This window comes from Rhipicephalus microplus, chromosome 8 (genome assembly GCF_043290135.1).
Source record: "Rhipicephalus microplus isolate Deutch F79 chromosome 8, USDA_Rmic, whole genome shotgun sequence".
Lineage (NCBI taxonomy): Eukaryota > Metazoa > Arthropoda > Arachnida > Ixodida > Ixodidae > Rhipicephalus > Rhipicephalus microplus.
This window is the reverse complement of record NC_134707.1, coordinates 45,536,553-45,553,983: the sequence shown is the minus strand read 5'-3', so window position 1 is coordinate 45,553,983 and position 17,431 is coordinate 45,536,553. Positions and strand designations below refer to the sequence as shown.

The window sequence follows — 17,431 nt, the reverse complement described above, 5'->3', positions numbered from 1 at the left end:
GGAAGCTTACTTGTATAGATGTGAGAGTGTTGCGAGTGGTCTACAGTATTCATCTTGTATGTGCATCGTTGCCACCAGAAGTGATGCAGAAACATCTGAACATTCAAGAACAGTTTGAATAAAATGCACTGACTGGTCAGACGTGCCTATCAAGCTTTTTTAGGCGCGAGAAAACTGAGTTCGTAACATGTCACAGACTCGATCTAGCTGCATTAGGTAGCGTTTGCATGGTAGTCGGGATAATGAAGACAGACCAGCGTCTTCTCAAAATACTTTCACATATATAAACTTTTTCTGCTTTCAACGCTCTCCTTAACAACTCTGCGTGATATTTTCACCCTTACCCGCACGATAAATACAGTGTAAGTAGCGCACCATTGTCACTAATTTGTAAGCGTTCGTCACGGACACCATGAAGGAAGAAAAAACATAGGAGGTATTAGAGTGAGGAAGCATGACGTCACGCATCCAGTCTTGGCAAGCCAACCCGTCTTAAAGCCATCAAAGTCGGCCCAACACGTGACCTTTTGCCGTGATATCCCGCCATAAACGAGGCATGCCGAGATGTTCTTGTCTGGTTCTCGGTAGTTTTTAGTGGGAGAGCGGCAGTTTGGCCGCTTCACGGAGCACCCAGCTGATCCGTACGCTGCTCGGTGTCCCCATCTGCACTTCTGGAGATGTTCTCATTACGTTTTTTCAGTGCTTGTTCCGGTTCATTCGTTCCGTGCAAGCGAGAAATTCAGGCGAACCGTGAAAGGATCCCGAACCAACGTTAAACGGGCACTTCAGTCGAATTAGCCAGAGCATTGTGAGCATTGTACGCATGTATTCCTCACATTTTTGTGACGACTATTATCACTGTGTATCCTTCCCGGGAATAGATAATCGCCCGTCAGCCGGCAGAATTCTGCGTGCTCGTGGTACTTGCCCGGCAGTGTTTCGTCATTAGCCGGCTGGAGTCACAGGGCTAATGCCGGCCTCGTCTAGCAAAACGCACTTTTCTGGCTTGGGGATCTGTTGGAGTTTCTTTTCGCGAGCCTCCGTCAAGTGAAGAGGCCCAGCAGTTCACACCGGTACAGCAATTTGCTGGCAGTTGTATTTATTTACGGCATAACGAGTACGCTGTAGCATTACCGGCACCGAAAGCGCAATGCCGTGACGACCCGAGGCGATCCTACCGGCTGTGTGCTTCCGCGAGCGGCTGGCCGCAGTTTCCGCAGGGACAGTTATTTGTCGGTATAGCTTGAGTTAATCACGCCATAGCCTGCTTTGGAAACATCATGTGTCTACAACAAACCAATAGTGATTTTACCGGCAGTTCACTTTTGTGAGCGGCCAGCTGCCATAAGAACGCAGGCATTTCGTGCGCGGATTATTATAGTAGTCACAGTATGCTTCCAGAGCAGGTTATAGCATGATAAACTGAAGCTATGCCGGGTAATGACTCTCCCTGCGCAAAAGGCCTGCGAATTCTTCGCTTTCTGACAGCCGGCTGCGCGCGATACTGAACTGCCGGTCAAATCGCTACTGACAAGCAAATAGCTATACCGGTTTGCATTTAATGGACGCCCGCATAAAGAAGTGCCGGCAAAGGGCGTTTCGACCACACGAAACCGGCATTAGCCACATGACGGCAGCCGGCCAATGAGTAAGCATTGCCAGCCAAGCTCCGCTAGCGCTATTCTGCCGGCTGCCGGGTGAGTATCCACTCTCATCTTTCCTTGTTGTGCGAGCACTATCGGTGCATGTGTACACGTTCATTCACTCAATCGTGGTGCTTCGATTATTTTCTTCAGTTGAATTGTGAAGTTGAACTCTATTTGCTTAGGACATGCTGCGTATCACTGTTAGAATTTTTTGTTACGTCTTTCAAAACGATGTCCGTGTCTTCTAGGTGACAATAAAACCGAAGCGCGTAGAATGGTTGCCTATATAGGGAAGAAGTGATTTCGGAAGGAGAAGAGAATGACCATTCTTTGCTCTAGCTCAAGTAATGCTTGTAAATGCAGGCAATTAAAACTGGCGTAGCTTTTCGCAACGAACTGCGTTTCAGACAAAAGCAGGTATTTCGCACGGTAGCTTCAGTTTTTTTTTTTACGAGCACTGGTCTTCGCTGTTCACAGCACTGGTTTCACTGACAACAGTAACGAGCGGTAGGTCATTGAAAGCAAACAATCTTCATTACAAAGCCTGCAACATGCATCGGCGAATGATGGGGAAAAGTAGACTCCGACTCACGATTTTGTTCATCACTACTAAAGGGAGGCTTAAAAACCGTGGTGTTTATACTTTATTCTTGCTTTGCAAGTTAAGAGTTTCGCTTATGGAATGGCAACATATGCCACGCACAGAAACACGAGCCACAGTGCAACGTTACTGAAGAAACAACTCTACCCACCACAGGGCACAGCCACATAATTAGGTTCTCGCTCTTCAACTTCCCGCAACACCGCATTCCTTCAGACGTGCCTACATAAGATTATTGATAGCGAAAACTTTTCTAGCTTCGAACAAACGCTGCGATTTGACGCTAAATACAGAAATGTGAGCACAGCGTTCACGATAGTGCATCTGCGCTACGAGCGATGAAGCACTTTTCAAAACGAAACAAAACCGAGAGAATTGAAACCTACCGCACGCGCTGACGTTTTAGTCAGGTGTTGGGCAGACTTGGTGGGCTTCAATAGCGTTGCGTAATGCTTCCTCCTATATTTTTCCTTCCTCCATGACGGACCCTGGCGCACTCATGAAGCTGTGGTTCTCGTCTCGCTTGTAGTTGTACTGGCACGTCAACCATGAGGTGATTTATTTGGGCCGAGGAGTAAAGTGACAACGCGAGGCCTCCCGGAAATTGTCGCAGAGCCTTCCGTGAGAGCAATGGAATCTTAATTTTGCTGCCCGAGTTGTTTACTAGCCAGCGCATGTGAGCAGTTGCGGTATTGTTTGTTGTTAATATATTCCTCTATGATTCCTTGATTTCATATTTTTGTGGAGTTTACACAAGGTTATAGGTCAAAGGTAAAAGTTTGGCAACATTGTGTGAAAGCCCTTTTTGTGTTCTCGCTCGTAAATTCGATACTTCCCACTGCATCAGTCTTGTTTTGATATGGGGCTCTCTTGCTGCGCGTAGTATACGCCACTCTGCCATGTTTCCTAAGTGATCATTACTTGAACATTGTTAAATAAAGGAGAAATAGACAGAAATCACAGAAATACTGAGAGGTTAACTACGACACAAGAAAGCATTAGTAAGAAATCGCCCAATATTGATTTTTTGCCTGACTTGCTAAGTCCCCTTCATTGGTTACCAAATCGCAATGATATTCTGTTTGACCGAGCAGATTTCTAGTGATATTATTACGGATTCATAATACGTTTCATGCAATAGAATTCCAGAAGCAAATTAAACTACTCTGTGAGCTGTCTAATGCATTTTTGGTTTATTGAATTTGTACTGCTTAATAGTCATCAGTTATCAGCTCACAATCATTTGTTGCACATTAGGTACTTTCACAAATATTTGAATATTTGTTTCGCCCAATGGATTTTGCGTTTAATGTATACTGTACTATGACTCGCAATATTTAGTAAGTCTTCTGTGAATATCGTGACCCATCCGGTAATATACCAAATGTTCAGCGCTGCTTTTTTGAATTTGAACAGCGATTATAATACATTATAAAATTGGAGTAATATAGTAATAAAAATCTGCATGCTATGATTTTTATATCACAAACTTCAGACCGCTTGCCTATGTTACAAGGCTGAGTACATCGTACTTTCTCTTGTCCAAGTACAATTTCAATTGAGGCACACAATCGCCACTCGTATGCGACAGGTATATGAGAAGCTTCAGCACCACTATGTTCTTCATTGATCAGGATTCGATTGAGGTGTTGCTGCACAGTGTATGACGATGACAACTACAAACACTTATCACGTATAATATTTTGTACGCGCTCTTTAGGTGTTTGTTCTTCAGCCTAGCTTCCTGGGTTAGTCCGACTATAAGAAGTCCTGGTGTCCCTGAGTTTCGATCACTTTATATCATACAATCTGCCTTCACAATTACCCGAAAAGTTCACAATATTTAAATAGGCGCCTTACTACGTGCCCTACGTACTCAATAATATTGAGCTTTTCTTAATGCTCCTCTAATGTATTTCGAAGCGTATATTGCTCTGATTCTCGCTTCATCTTCTTGAGCTTATGGAACATTCATTACTTTTCTTCCTTTGCTCGTTACTCATTTATTTTACAAATAGAGCAACAAATGATCGCACAATTGTTAATAACTGTCTTCAACCATTCACTCTTCTTGACTTTACGAGCATGAGAAAACACAAGACATTTCGGCAATAAAACGGAAAAGTTGGGGCCACAATCATGTTCAAGTAAAAGTACGCAAGGGGGTCAACTTCCAAAGACAGGAGGAAGGGTACACTGATCAGCCAAGGACTACTGCTTCAGCTGCACTAGAAAAGGAATAGCGCTACAATGCATGTTTAAAGGAGCAACAGGTAAAAGAGCGCAGTGCTTAGTGAAACGCCAGTTCCTTATTTATGCCCCCGCAGAAGTCGCAAAAGCTAGCAGGGAAGGCTTTCGTTGCGATACCAACTATATAAACCCTCTCGGCTAGATTTGGCCGCCGGAGTTGGCATCGCCGTCACTATCGGTGTACGTATATATATATATATATATATATATATATATATATATATATATATATATATATATATATATATATATATATATATATACATATATATATATATATATATATATATATATATATATATATATATATATATATATATATATATATATATATATATATATACATATATATATATATATAAATGCAAGGAAGAAAAAAATCACAAAAACACGCCGGCACGCGGAATCGAACGTGGGACCTCTGCGTAGTCAAAGTGAGGCGTTAACCACTGAGCCACCACGGAGCGCGTCGTTCACCCTTCAAACAGCAAGGCATTTATATCGACGACTTACCGCTGCTCACTAGCATCTCGGAGAACCTTGCGAAGAAAATTCACTATAATAGATTCTTGTCTTTGATTCACTCTTTTAGTGTTCCACAGGTATTTAAAAAAAAAAACTAAACCGCGTCATGCCAATGATATATCATGACAATTACTCAATTTTTATGTTTTTTACCGGTCATTAAACACGAACCTCTTGGAAATCTTCACCTTGAATCGCCATTATTTTTTATAATTTTATCCGCTTGCCACTTTTTAGTCCACGTACCTTACGTTGATAGTTTTACTCTACAGGCATGGAAATTGACTTTGATATGCTTAGTTATGACATAAAAGTACATACCGCTTACTATTGCTAAAATCAAGGCACTAAAATCAAGTAGCTTCATGACTGATGCGTGAACGGTTTCGTCAAAGACGCTGAATTGCCCGCCTAAACTGTTCAGATCACATACGGATTACTTATATACTGCATAGGTCAAGTACGACGCGTGTGTGTATTGCTGTACATGAAATATTTCTTCTTTCTTGTTAACTAAGGTACAAAGAGGCAACCAATGAGAAAACTAGTGGTGAATATCCCGCTATTGTTAAACCGGAGAAGCATGGAATTGCAATGCTCACTATTGCCATATGCCCCTGCCTTTGTCTATGCAGCCACATGTCTCAAAAAAGTGCTTCGTCACAGAAGACAGCACAAGACAATCTTACATTTACTTGTTCTCCAATGAACACGAATGAGTTCGTTACTTGCTAGGTTGAAATCTCCATTACCACAAGAATTGTTTTTCATCGCATCGGCCGAGTAATGGATGTGTTTCATGCTCCAACGTTGGAATTTTATTTCCAGCTGCACAGAGACTCATACAAATAAGATTAACTAATTGGTATGTTGTTGTAATGACCAGTGTTTGTTGTTGTTTAGCTTTTAGAAATTACCACATTGATACGAACGTTGCGTGTACAATCTTTTTTATTGTGTATTCTGACGTATTCACAAAATGCACACACCTAGTGCTACATGATTGAAAGTCATGCAGAAACACTACTGAAAGTTGAATGTTTATGGTTCGAATTATATCAACTGATTAAAACCAAAATTCAAGTTCGATAACGCACAGAAGCGTATGCTAAAGTAAACATACAAACACACAACATGAATTCTGCGTTAACCTCATGGTTTTATATGTACTGTAATAGCCAAAACAATGTGATGAATTTGTGAGAGAATAGTCATATCATTCAAACAAACGTTGCCACATGGTCACCCTACGATATCAATAGCGCGTGAATATTAAAAAGGGCGAGCGTGCAGTGAAGCCTCAAAATAACAGTATTTATTAGGCTTGTCTTCTTAAGTGAGATTGATTTATTACCTTCTTCAAAAATATGTTTGTAATACTCACAAAGATACTACTATATATGAATACAGAGTCTGGAGACAAAAGGTCATCCGCTACCAGTGGAAAGAAGTCTTTTTATTTTACCAACAAATAAATGTTCATGAGTAGAAGAGCATTGCATATCAAATAACTTATCAACGAGCATAATGTTGTGAGAAACATGATGAATTTTAATACACCCAAAAGTGACACGAGGCACAGGAATCCCAGGTGCTTTATGGTGGAGAACACTTACGATCCCGTGTAGTTCATCTGATGATTTTTACCTTAAAGAAATAGTAAATGCAGCTGCGTAACTAAGCAGTCTCTTATAAAACCTGAATTATTCGCCAGATTCCAAGCTTTGTGGTATTAGAATTTATGGAATTCAGTGAACAAGTAGTTTGATGCCACATTTCTTCGTATTGAGTGAATTGTACCGAGGTGGACTGACCTGTTCTTTTTGATGTAGTTGTGTCCACATTGTGGGCTTAGTAGGCAATTTGAAAACATTGACCAATAAAGGGCAACCTATGGTCTGACGTAACGTCAGCACTCACTTTAAAGCACATACGTCAGTATTACCGAAACTGAATGCCCTTTAAAGTGTAACGATCTGAATATATTGCATAACACTTTTTGCCGCATTCCTCCGCGGAGGAATAACACTTGAATATAGCTCACTGAGTCAACAGAATAAACAAATATATGGCTGATGCCTCCTTCTCCTCAGGTGTAGATCCACTATAAAAGCGAGACATGTCTTCACGTAAGTTGTAGAATGTACCTTGATTTTCAAGAAAATTGCGCAATGTCTATTAGCGTTTGACAGACATAGCTCCAATCAAACACCGATGCACCTACGTTGATGCTTAGTGTGACATATCCATCCCGACGACCAACGTCCAGAATAAATGATTAAAGCATTTAGCATCGGTTGCACTTACGATGAGAGTGTGATGAGAGAAAGTGGTGTTGTTCCCAGAATAACGTTGCTTATGGACGCAGAACTTAGCTCTGGCAGCTACTGTGTGCAATTTAAGAAGTTATTGAATATCACGGCCGGACAAAAAAAAAACGTGCCGAATGGAACGGCTGTTCTTTTCTTGTATTTAAAACAATAGTCAATCAATACACCAAATTCAGAATACCTAAACATCAGCTGCTTTACCATTCAGGGTGTATATTCTATGCAACATTTACTCTTAAAGTATTGTGTTATGTGAACACATCAAGCAAACCCTAAACTGACCATCCAAATCTGGGGCTTCCCAACTCATTGAAAAATGCTCCCTCCTCTTTTAGCCAAAGTGGTCTGAACAATGCAAAACAAAGAAAAGCTTTGGTCTGTTATAGGCGTTTCGCTGTAGGTAGTTCGGGAAGAGTTAGAAAGTGAAGAAATGGGAAAATTTTGTAGAAAGCAATAAACGTCTATTTTCACTCACTTCAATTTTTCTCGGCCTAGTAGAGATTGGAATTTGTGGAATGGGGCAGGAGTACTTCATTTTCCACCATACCCTTCATCTCTACTTGCGAGATGTTTTGCGAACAACCCCTGAATTTGCCGTAGCATGAATGATGACAAAGATAAGCGATTCGGCTGTAGCATCTCTTGAGCAGCTGTGCTGCACTTACAGAGTGCATGCTGTCATCACGTATGCCACCATTAAATTAATGAAGCCTGAAATATATATCTGATCAGCCTTATGAAATATAAACGCTTAAAGGTGCTTAGAAAAAATGATGGAGGCATTATTGTAAAAAACCTTTTACACACCTATTCAAAAAAAAAAACATAGCTGTTGTGTGAGACAGCTTGTCTGTCGAAATTGCACTTTCCCTATGTAAGTGAGATAGATATTTCACATGCACATCTCACTCTTTAAGTGATGGATTAGAGTTGTCTGCTATTCAAGCAAATATGGTCATTTGACAGCTTGTTTAGCAAAATGAATATGCATGTTAAGGCTCGAGAACAGCAGTTGGTTGAGGCGTTGAGGTATTTTGCACAATTTAGAGTGCTCTAAAAGCCCATATTTAGTGACGACTGTGTCACTAATGTTGCAATTCTTGCACTTCAAAATATTGATGGCATCTTAAGGCATGGCAACAGCACGGAGAAAATATTTAATGCACGAACTACAGGGAGAGAGAGAGAAAGAAAGAGAGAGAGAGAGACTTTTAATTAAAAACACGGAGTCTTTGTGGTGTCTATATATTCCTTGCACGCCACTCTGTATAGGAATGAGGAAGGGGACTATAAGATTCACAATAATGGTTTTGAGGTAGGCTCAAAAGTATGTGAGTTGCACAGGGAGGTGATATCCACTCATATAGCAATGAAAAGTGATGCTTGGCGGGCTGGCTTAATCGGCCTACGTGAGACAGGTCTAAATGGTGACACAGCGTCTCGTCGCAGTGATGTTGGTCAAAGCAGTAGTCAAATTCGCATTGTATGCAAAATCCAAAACTGCCAGGCTTGCCCAAAACGTGCAATGTAGTTACAGCCAAAGTTTGAACAGCGGTATTTATAGATATTTTTTTTGCACACGCTCAAGGCAACTTCTACAAACAGACTGGCATAGTGCCCCAACGCCAAGAATCACGAGTTTTCTGTTGTGAGTGAGCGCCAACTATGGCATCACGCATTATTTTTTTGGTGGTGCGTAGTACACTTTTTACGCTTGTGAGGTGATATGTACCCTCGTTTGATCCTCTGGCTCACGACAATAAAGAATTATGCTAATGCGTTTGTAATGGATTAACCCAATCTACGAACGACTCGTTACGGAATTTTCATTGCGTGACAACTGGCTGTTACTTTACTGTTTTACTACACATTATTAGACGTGCTAACACTATTAATTACACGACATCAATTATTTTGCCAGTACCCGTTTATCTACGGCCCTACTCAGTTTTATCACGCGAGGATGTCTTGTTTTGTGAGCGTAGAGTGTGAGTGTCACCTGCAGCAAACAGTTTTTCTTTAAACTACAGGCTTTTACTCTGCCAATGAAGACGTGGCTCAATGAACAATCAATACATGTGCCCTGGACCATAAATTTAGACTCTGCAGCCTACCGGAAATAATAGAGGAATGTTTTATTCATTTTCATGATGCATTTTATTTTTGTACGTTCTAAAAAACAATAAAAAAGAACTTCCTATCACAGCTTGTGGTAGGAAGTTCTGTCTTCCCAGACGAAGCTGCTTCAGTGCGCAGTGTCGTTGAAACTTTCGACTCTGTTCCCGATTGGCTTTCCTTCCTGGACGCTTGTGTGTTTGCCTGCTTTATGAAATACATCCTACTATTCGTAACAATGCAGGTTTTGTTTACGTTAAGGTAACTCGAATATGACTATGTTGTGCGTAGTTCACAGCAGTTGTTCGTGTTGATTATGCAATAAAACAAAAAAGAAGTAGCTCTGTGGTTGAATACTGGTCTGCAACACATAAGAAGCGGTTTCAAGTTTGATTCTATTCTCGGCATGTTTTTCATATTTAATGTCATGCGGCAGTGGTTAGGGACATAAGCGGTGGTGGCAGTGCAGAAAACAACGGCATGAAAATCAATCTCTGCTGTGATTCTATCGGAGCTTTCACGTTAAATCTCAGCCGGCGTCATCAATTTGGGTGGATTCTCCCAGCAAACACAAAAAATAGAGCTTTGTCTTTTTCTGCCGGGCCAATGCGTGGAGCTTTCCTAAGCTGACAAGTAAATTCCTTTAGTTCATACGCATGAACTTGACTACATGTTAGCTAATATATTCAATATTTTATTCAAAACAACCTATAAGTCATGATAAGGGAAGCATTGCTTTGTAAATTTTAAGAGAGCTCATTCTCTACACCCATATTTGTTTCCTCATCTGGCTGACCCACTGTTTGATTGAGGGAAATTTCCTTCTGCTACCACGCATGCTATTACTATTGAATAGAGCTGCACACAGGTGCTTATACGCAAGCATGGGTGTGAGTGTAGGACTCACTGCTTAGCGAAGTGGGAAAGAACATGAATGAGGTTAGAAGTTGCACTCTGTCCATGTCCTCTCTTCTGTGTGTGCTTATTTTCGCACCCTGAATTTAATTATAAACGTACGCTAACTCAACCAGCAATAAGGTCTCTTCACGTATATTTTCAGATCGATGGGTCTAGCTTTCTGTGCGCCATCTCTCGGTTTTGTTGGCGAACGAATTTAAGCATCGCTGCCTGCACGTGTTGCGCTAAAAGCATCCCATTTTGCATCAAGATTGTATTGGGTCCCATTAAAGTAAGGCGTGTGTTTCCCCTCGTAATACCGTATTGGGACATGTGAAAATGGTCAGCAGAATCTGAAAGTCGGTGCTGTGGTGCCAATTTTACTGGCCTAATGACATTAGCAAACCTATTTTAAAGCGCAATATCCTGCGTGGCTTATGAAAAAAAAATGTTTGCTCAAAGAGGCTGGCCAGCAAAAGTGTAGAACAAGCATGAGTGCACATGTTGGAAAGAACAAGACGAAAGTTAGAAGCCACAATCTTTTCCGTTTCCTTTCTTGTGTATGCGTCTATCTTGTGCCTTAAATTCAATTTGTGAATAGTTCCTAACAAATGAAATGGCCATGCACGCTTTGACTTTCTCGCCAAACTGTGACTTTGTTCGGATATATATAGTTTTAGAGCGGAACTTCAGCTAATAAAATTGACGACTCAATATCCCACTTTGTTACACCATATATATATATATATATATATATATATATATATATATGTATATATATATAAATATATATATATATATATATATATATATATATATATATATATATATATATATATATATATATATATATATATATATATATATATATATATATATATATATATATATATATATATATATATATATATATATATATATACTCGCCACACTCGCCGCCAAGGCTACTGGTGGCGCTGACTGACACTCCCATGGTAAATTCACATATAAACCCAATAAAGTGGCTGGGGGGATGGCTGTCGTGGTAGCTCAAGTGATAGAGCGTCGAACGCGTCATTCAAAGGTTGCAGGTTCGGATCCTGCCCACGGTAAGTTATTTTTTCACCCACTTTTCTTCGTCACATTACGATTCGGTCTAATATCTTCCCCTATACTTTCCTTGGCATTATTGCCTGTTAGATCTCATAATCATTGTGGCAAACAAGAAAAAACGAGCCCCTTAGCATACAATTCTTTCCATATATATATATATATATATATATATATATATATATATATATATATATATATATATATATATATATATACATATATATATACATATATATATATTGTCACGAGACATATATGCGATGTAAGTTGTAAGATAGGTTTTCGCACCACAATACTACAACTAAGCGAGTGTTGTCTTGTTGTCTGAAAGCCAACTTAGGATGCTCAGGAAAGAAAACTGCTCACACTCATCTTCAATACTGTGCTGCTGTTTATGCGTACTTAAGTTTTCCGGATCTTTCAGTTCACATAGCCAACACTGTCTCAGTTTGGCGCTATAATTATAAAACCTTTCCTGCATCGTTATACTTCGAGAAGAGTCCTCACTCTCTAATTATGTCCCCAAAATTTATCTTCTGTTATGTAGAAGTATTCCACTAGAACTAGGATATTGAGGTTCGTTGTGAGTGTCTCAGCACTTTCCTACAATTCATTTTCAGTTATGTTATGCATATACACTAGGCAGTATACTGAAAAGAATTTTGAAAAACTGAAATAAGCTGGAAGCTGCGTGCTTTAACATTGATGCATTAGTGTGTATTCAAAGATTTATTGTTTGTTGAATCGCACTGCTTTCAAATCCTATAAAAGTAGAAACGAAGGCTTCACAATAGAAGTGGCTCACTTGGCTCCTTCAAGTCATAATAAAACTGATTTTTTTAGAGCGTGTCAGAGATATGTAAAGTTGACTTCATTTTCTGATGTAGAGCACATCAGCTTTCGAGAGAACGAAAATGCTTGCTTGTGCACTGTTGATTCTAACAATGGTGCAATTATTCACGAAGTGAGACACACTGTAGACCTGTTCAAATTGTATATTCCTGTTTTGTGTCAACGAAAGGCCTATGTGTGCGTTGCTCATTCTGAACAATGGTACTTGAATTATTGATCTTCTTTCTGCTGAACTGCCTGTTTATTGGCCTTGACAACTGCGTCAGCGCTTATGCTCAAGATTGACGTCAACGCTCCCACATTTGCTGTCATGCGAAGTCTATTCCCATGTCCAGTGTACATGTTAATGGTCACCTCAAACTCTGTGCTATGCAAACTTTACCAAAGTACACAGAATGTGCTGCTTCAAGGGCATTCTTTGCAGAATCCTGCCATTTCATACAGCTGCGCAATGTTTTAACTGTAGCAATCCATTTTATCGTACCTATTTTCTGACTCTGTTGACATCTTCCTCGTCTCATACACTATATTGTCTTATTGATTTCTATGTCTTTTCAATAATTAGTTGCAATCCTGATTTCTACCTGTTGTTTGAAAAACATTGTGATGGATGCTTCTGTGGCTACTAGGAAAAATTACACCCTCTCAACACGCATCAAAGCTTTATTACGTGATTGCCTCAAACAGCCTATGCCACAGAAATTGTGGTGCCTTTATGGCAAAAATAGGACTTTGGCTTTTGAAGCCGAGCTTAGGCGTCTCTTGTAGTGAAATTTAAAAATTACATGCAAACTAACTTACTGACCTTATGTTTCTTTCTTACACTTTTATATACACATTTTCTGAATGCCAGTACAATTTCCGGGTTTCATACACGTGGAGGTATCACTGAATGAAATTCCCTGTCTAACCACCTAATATTACAGTTCGAATGATCTCCAAAGCCAAGTATAACTAGACAAATATTGTCACTCCATTAGATATTTTTGAAACTTTTAGAGGAATCTCGATTGCACACTGTATTAAAAAAGATATTACCCACCGGATTAAAAAAAACATTTATCCACGTGTTGATGGAATTTTATGAAAAATGCTTGGAGTGCAGCCTCACTGATTGCCACCACCGCTAATGCACTCTCTGACCAGGGAATGATTGGCCCCCTTTGTGCCAATCACCCTTGGCCCTCAGATCCAGCGGCTGCCAGGCAACTGTCTAAAGTGTTGGTGAGACCTTAGACGCAGCAGAAGGTGCTTAGAATATCTGGGTGCGGACAGGCTGCTATTGAAACTTGAACATGGGAACGTTCAACGCTATAGCACTTTATCTAGTGAGACAAGTGTAGCTGCGCTTTAAAGGTACTGGAGGGCGTTAAGTGGGAGGTATTACAAATCAGTGAGGTTAGGCGGATAGGTGAGGCCTATAGAGTGCTTCAGAATAGGCACGTTTTTTGCTATCACGGCTTGGCTGACAGAAGAGAACTGGTGGGGGGGTTTCTCATTGACAAAAATTTAGCTTGTAACAGAAAATTATACTACCGCAATATTAAAATCGTGATGGGTATTGTGGTTAAGTTCAATAAGACTTATATAAAGATGAAGGTAATGGAGGCCTACGCGACTACATCTAGCTATCGTGATGTATTAGTTGAAAGCTACTGTGAATACAAAGAATCCGCAATGTATGAAGAACACAATATTCTATACTGATAAGTGACTTCAATAACAAAGTATAGGAAGAAGCAGGCTGGCGACCAGAAAGTGGGAAATTATAACATCGGTAGTACAAATTCCCCAAGGGAGTAATTACTTGAATTCACAGAACGCAATATTTTATGAATCTTGAATACCTTTTACCGGAAACAACTTAACCGTAAGTCCATGGAGGAGCAATAATGGCCAAAGTACGAACGAAATCAACTTTATATTGAGTGCAAACCCAGGCATTGAGAAAGATGTGGAAGTGATTGGCCAGGTACAATGCAGTGACCATAAAATGCTAAGGTCTCGAATTTGGCTTGACTTGAAAAAAAAAACTACCAAAACTGATGCACAAGAAACCAATCATTTCGTTTTCTCTTTAGAGGGAAAGTGCACTAATTGAGAGTTTTGCTTCAGAACATTTACTCAGCTCTTATTGAGATAACCAGCCTTAGCGTACACGCAATGAATGATAATCTGACGAGTATCATCACGGAGTGGGCAGGGGAAGTTGGAGGTATGGTAGTTATACAAGACCCCAGCAAGAAGTTCCAGGAGACGCAGAACGTTATTAGAAAACGTCAAAACATAACAAGCCTCAAACACAACGGACCAAATAGAGCTTTCTAAGTTCAGTAATAAGTGTAAGGTTTTCAAAATTGGAAGGTATACCATGGGGCAAATCAAACGTGCCCTAAACAAGGGAGGACACGTCAAAGCGATGAAGAGGAATGTTGGGATAGATAAAACCAAATGTATTTATTGGAGGTAAAAGATGACAAAGTAACTAGCAACAAGGATAGGATATGTAAAGTACAGAAGGAGTTTTTACAGAAGTCTGTACTGTAGCCGGGACAACCATGACAATAATTTAAAATAATTAGCAGCACGCCAGATCATATTCCAGAATTAAAGAAAGAAGTCAGGAAAGCCTTGGAGAGAATGCAAAGTGGCAAAGCTCCTAGAGAGGATCAACTAACATCAGATATGCCTAAAGACTGAGGACAGATATCTTTAGAAAACTGGCCAACCTGTTCACGATGCCTCTTTTGGTGGGGAGGGTTCCAGAATCTCGGAAGAATGCTAATATAACCTAATCGATAAGAAAGGGGATGACAATGATTTCAAGAATTACAGGCCGAACAGCTAGCTCTCCGTGGTATACAGGGAAACTACAAAGGTAATTACCAACAGAATTAAGGAATCATCACAATTCGGTCAACGAAAGGATCAAGCAAGATTTCGTACAGGCTACTAAAGAATTGACCAAATTCATACTCTAAATCACGCAGTAGAGAAATGCTCAGAATACACCAAACCACCATACATTGCTTTTTCAGCTTACCAGAATACATCTGATTTAGTAGACATAATCGTATTCATGCAGACACTGTAGTAGCGGCACATCGTCGAAGCATATAGAAACATCCTAGAAAAAATGTACGGATGATTAGCTCCCACCGTAGTGCTCCATAAGTAAAGCTATATAAAACAGTAAAAAAGGATGTAAGACACAAGGACGTGATCTCCCAAGTTCTAATTACTGCGCATTTAGAGGAGGTTTTTAGAGGCCTAGAATGGAAAGAATTAGTAATACAAGTTAACAGAGAGTACCTTAGTATCCTGTGCTTCGCCGGTGATACTGCATTTCTGAGTAAATTAGGGGTAAAATTGCCATTAATGATTATTGAGTTGAAGAAGGAGAGCAGATAAGAAGGTCTTACAATTATTCTGCAGTAAAGGAAAGTGATGTACAACAACCTAGGAAAAGAACGGCGCTTCCATACAGGTTAGAGGGCACTTAAAGTTGTAAAAAAGTACGTCTAATGCTGACAAGTATTAACCGTGCAGCCAAACCACAAGATTGAAGGTAATGAGAAGAAAAATTTGGCCCCGTATCTGCATGTTCATCTGTAAATGTCGCCGAAAGACGATGATCTTACGTGTGCAGATAGTGAACAAAACATTCATTTGATGTTCTGCGTGATAAAATCAGTGAATGGTATTCTGGAGGCGCTGCGTTAGAGTGCCTCGAGCGTGCAGCGGAGGCGAACGAGCGCTGCAGTCACGTCGCACGTGAGACATTAGCGCTATCTGGCAGTTTTTTTTTTTCAAAAACTAAGCGTGCAGATCTGAGACGGGCGTGCGCGCCCATCTCAGAGGTGTTAAGAGGTAGAACGCAATGCGACGGGTAGGTGCCACCACCGTGTCTTCTTACCTAAGCATTGCAAACACTCGTATTTTCGTCAAGCGTTGCATGGTAAGCGCAGCGGGATAAACGCTACTGTCCTTAGAATTTTTACATATGTGTATTCTAGTAAAAGACCCACATACAGAATATATACGTGTTGTTATGGTGCCTCAGATATGCGCAATATTTGTTCTTTAACTGAGAGTCACACAAGTGTGAATGCTGAACCTTGAGCAACATTGGTGAGCACTGCGGGTGGAGTTGCTCGTTTGGGGTATCGGTGGTGCTGTTAAGAGTACCAGGTACCATTAAGGGTGGAAAAACAGACAAATGTATGGACGGACAGACGGACAGACAGACAGACAGACAGACAGACAGACAGACAGACAGACAGACAGACAGACAGACCAAAATATTTCCGTCGAAGATTCCCAAGAAAGACTATAGTCTTTAATAAGAATGAGTTAGAGCACATTCGACCAGCATTGTCAAATTATGAATCGTAGTTTGTTACTATTCCTCAAGGATAAGTTCTATAACAGCTGCATCTTGCCGGTACTCACCGATGGCGCAGAAACCTGGAGGAGGATTACAAAGGATGTACAACTTAAGTTGAGGACGGCGCAACGAGCAATGGGAAAGAAAATTACCTCTTGGGTAGAATGGGAGAGCAGAGTGTGTGAGAGAACGAACAGGCGTTAAGGATATCATAGTCGAAATGAAGAAGAAATGGTCGTGGGCAGCAACTGCAACACAAATACTAGATAACCACTTGTCATTAAAGATCACTGAAAGCATCTTTAAGAGAAGGCAAGCGGGTGAAGGGGAGACAGAAAATTTGGTGGGTGGACGAGATTAGGAAGTTGGCAGGTAGAAAGTGGCAGCAGCAAGCACAGTACCGAGTTGGCTGGTAGAACATGAGAGTCATTTGTCCTGCGGTGGGTTTAAACAGGCTGATGTTGATGATGATGATGATGATGAAAACTCCAGGTGGTCAACTCTTCCAGAGCCCTCCACTATGGCATATCTAATATTCGTATCGTACTTTTAGGACAGTAAAGCATATAAAAAGTTTACTTCTTGTTCTCATTGCAAAATAGATTGCAATAGAAATGAAAGCGTAATACAAAGATTCAAATAATCGTTTCATGTCACACAGTTGCTAACTTGTTATGGTTGTTTATTAAAAAAATATTTTTTTGTTCAACGTTTGGACGAAATATTTCTCATCGAG

The 17,431-nt window shown here is 40.3% G+C and overlaps 1 protein-coding gene across 2 annotated transcripts in view; it reads right to left on the bottom strand.

Annotated features, from left to right (window-relative positions):
- The window catches only part of LOC142768494 (uncharacterized), a 102,156-nt gene extending 96,718 nt beyond the window's left edge, over positions 1-5,438 (bottom strand). For both annotated transcript variants that reach the window (XM_075870484.1, XM_075870485.1), the window contains exon 1: positions 5,344-5,438. In XM_075870484.1, coding sequence (XP_075726599.1) covers positions 5,344-5,389 — 46 coding nt within the window. In that variant the 5' untranslated portion in view covers positions 5,390-5,438. The remainder of the gene's footprint in view (positions 1-5,343) is intronic.
- Between the last annotated feature and the right edge of the window lie 11,993 nt (positions 5,439-17,431).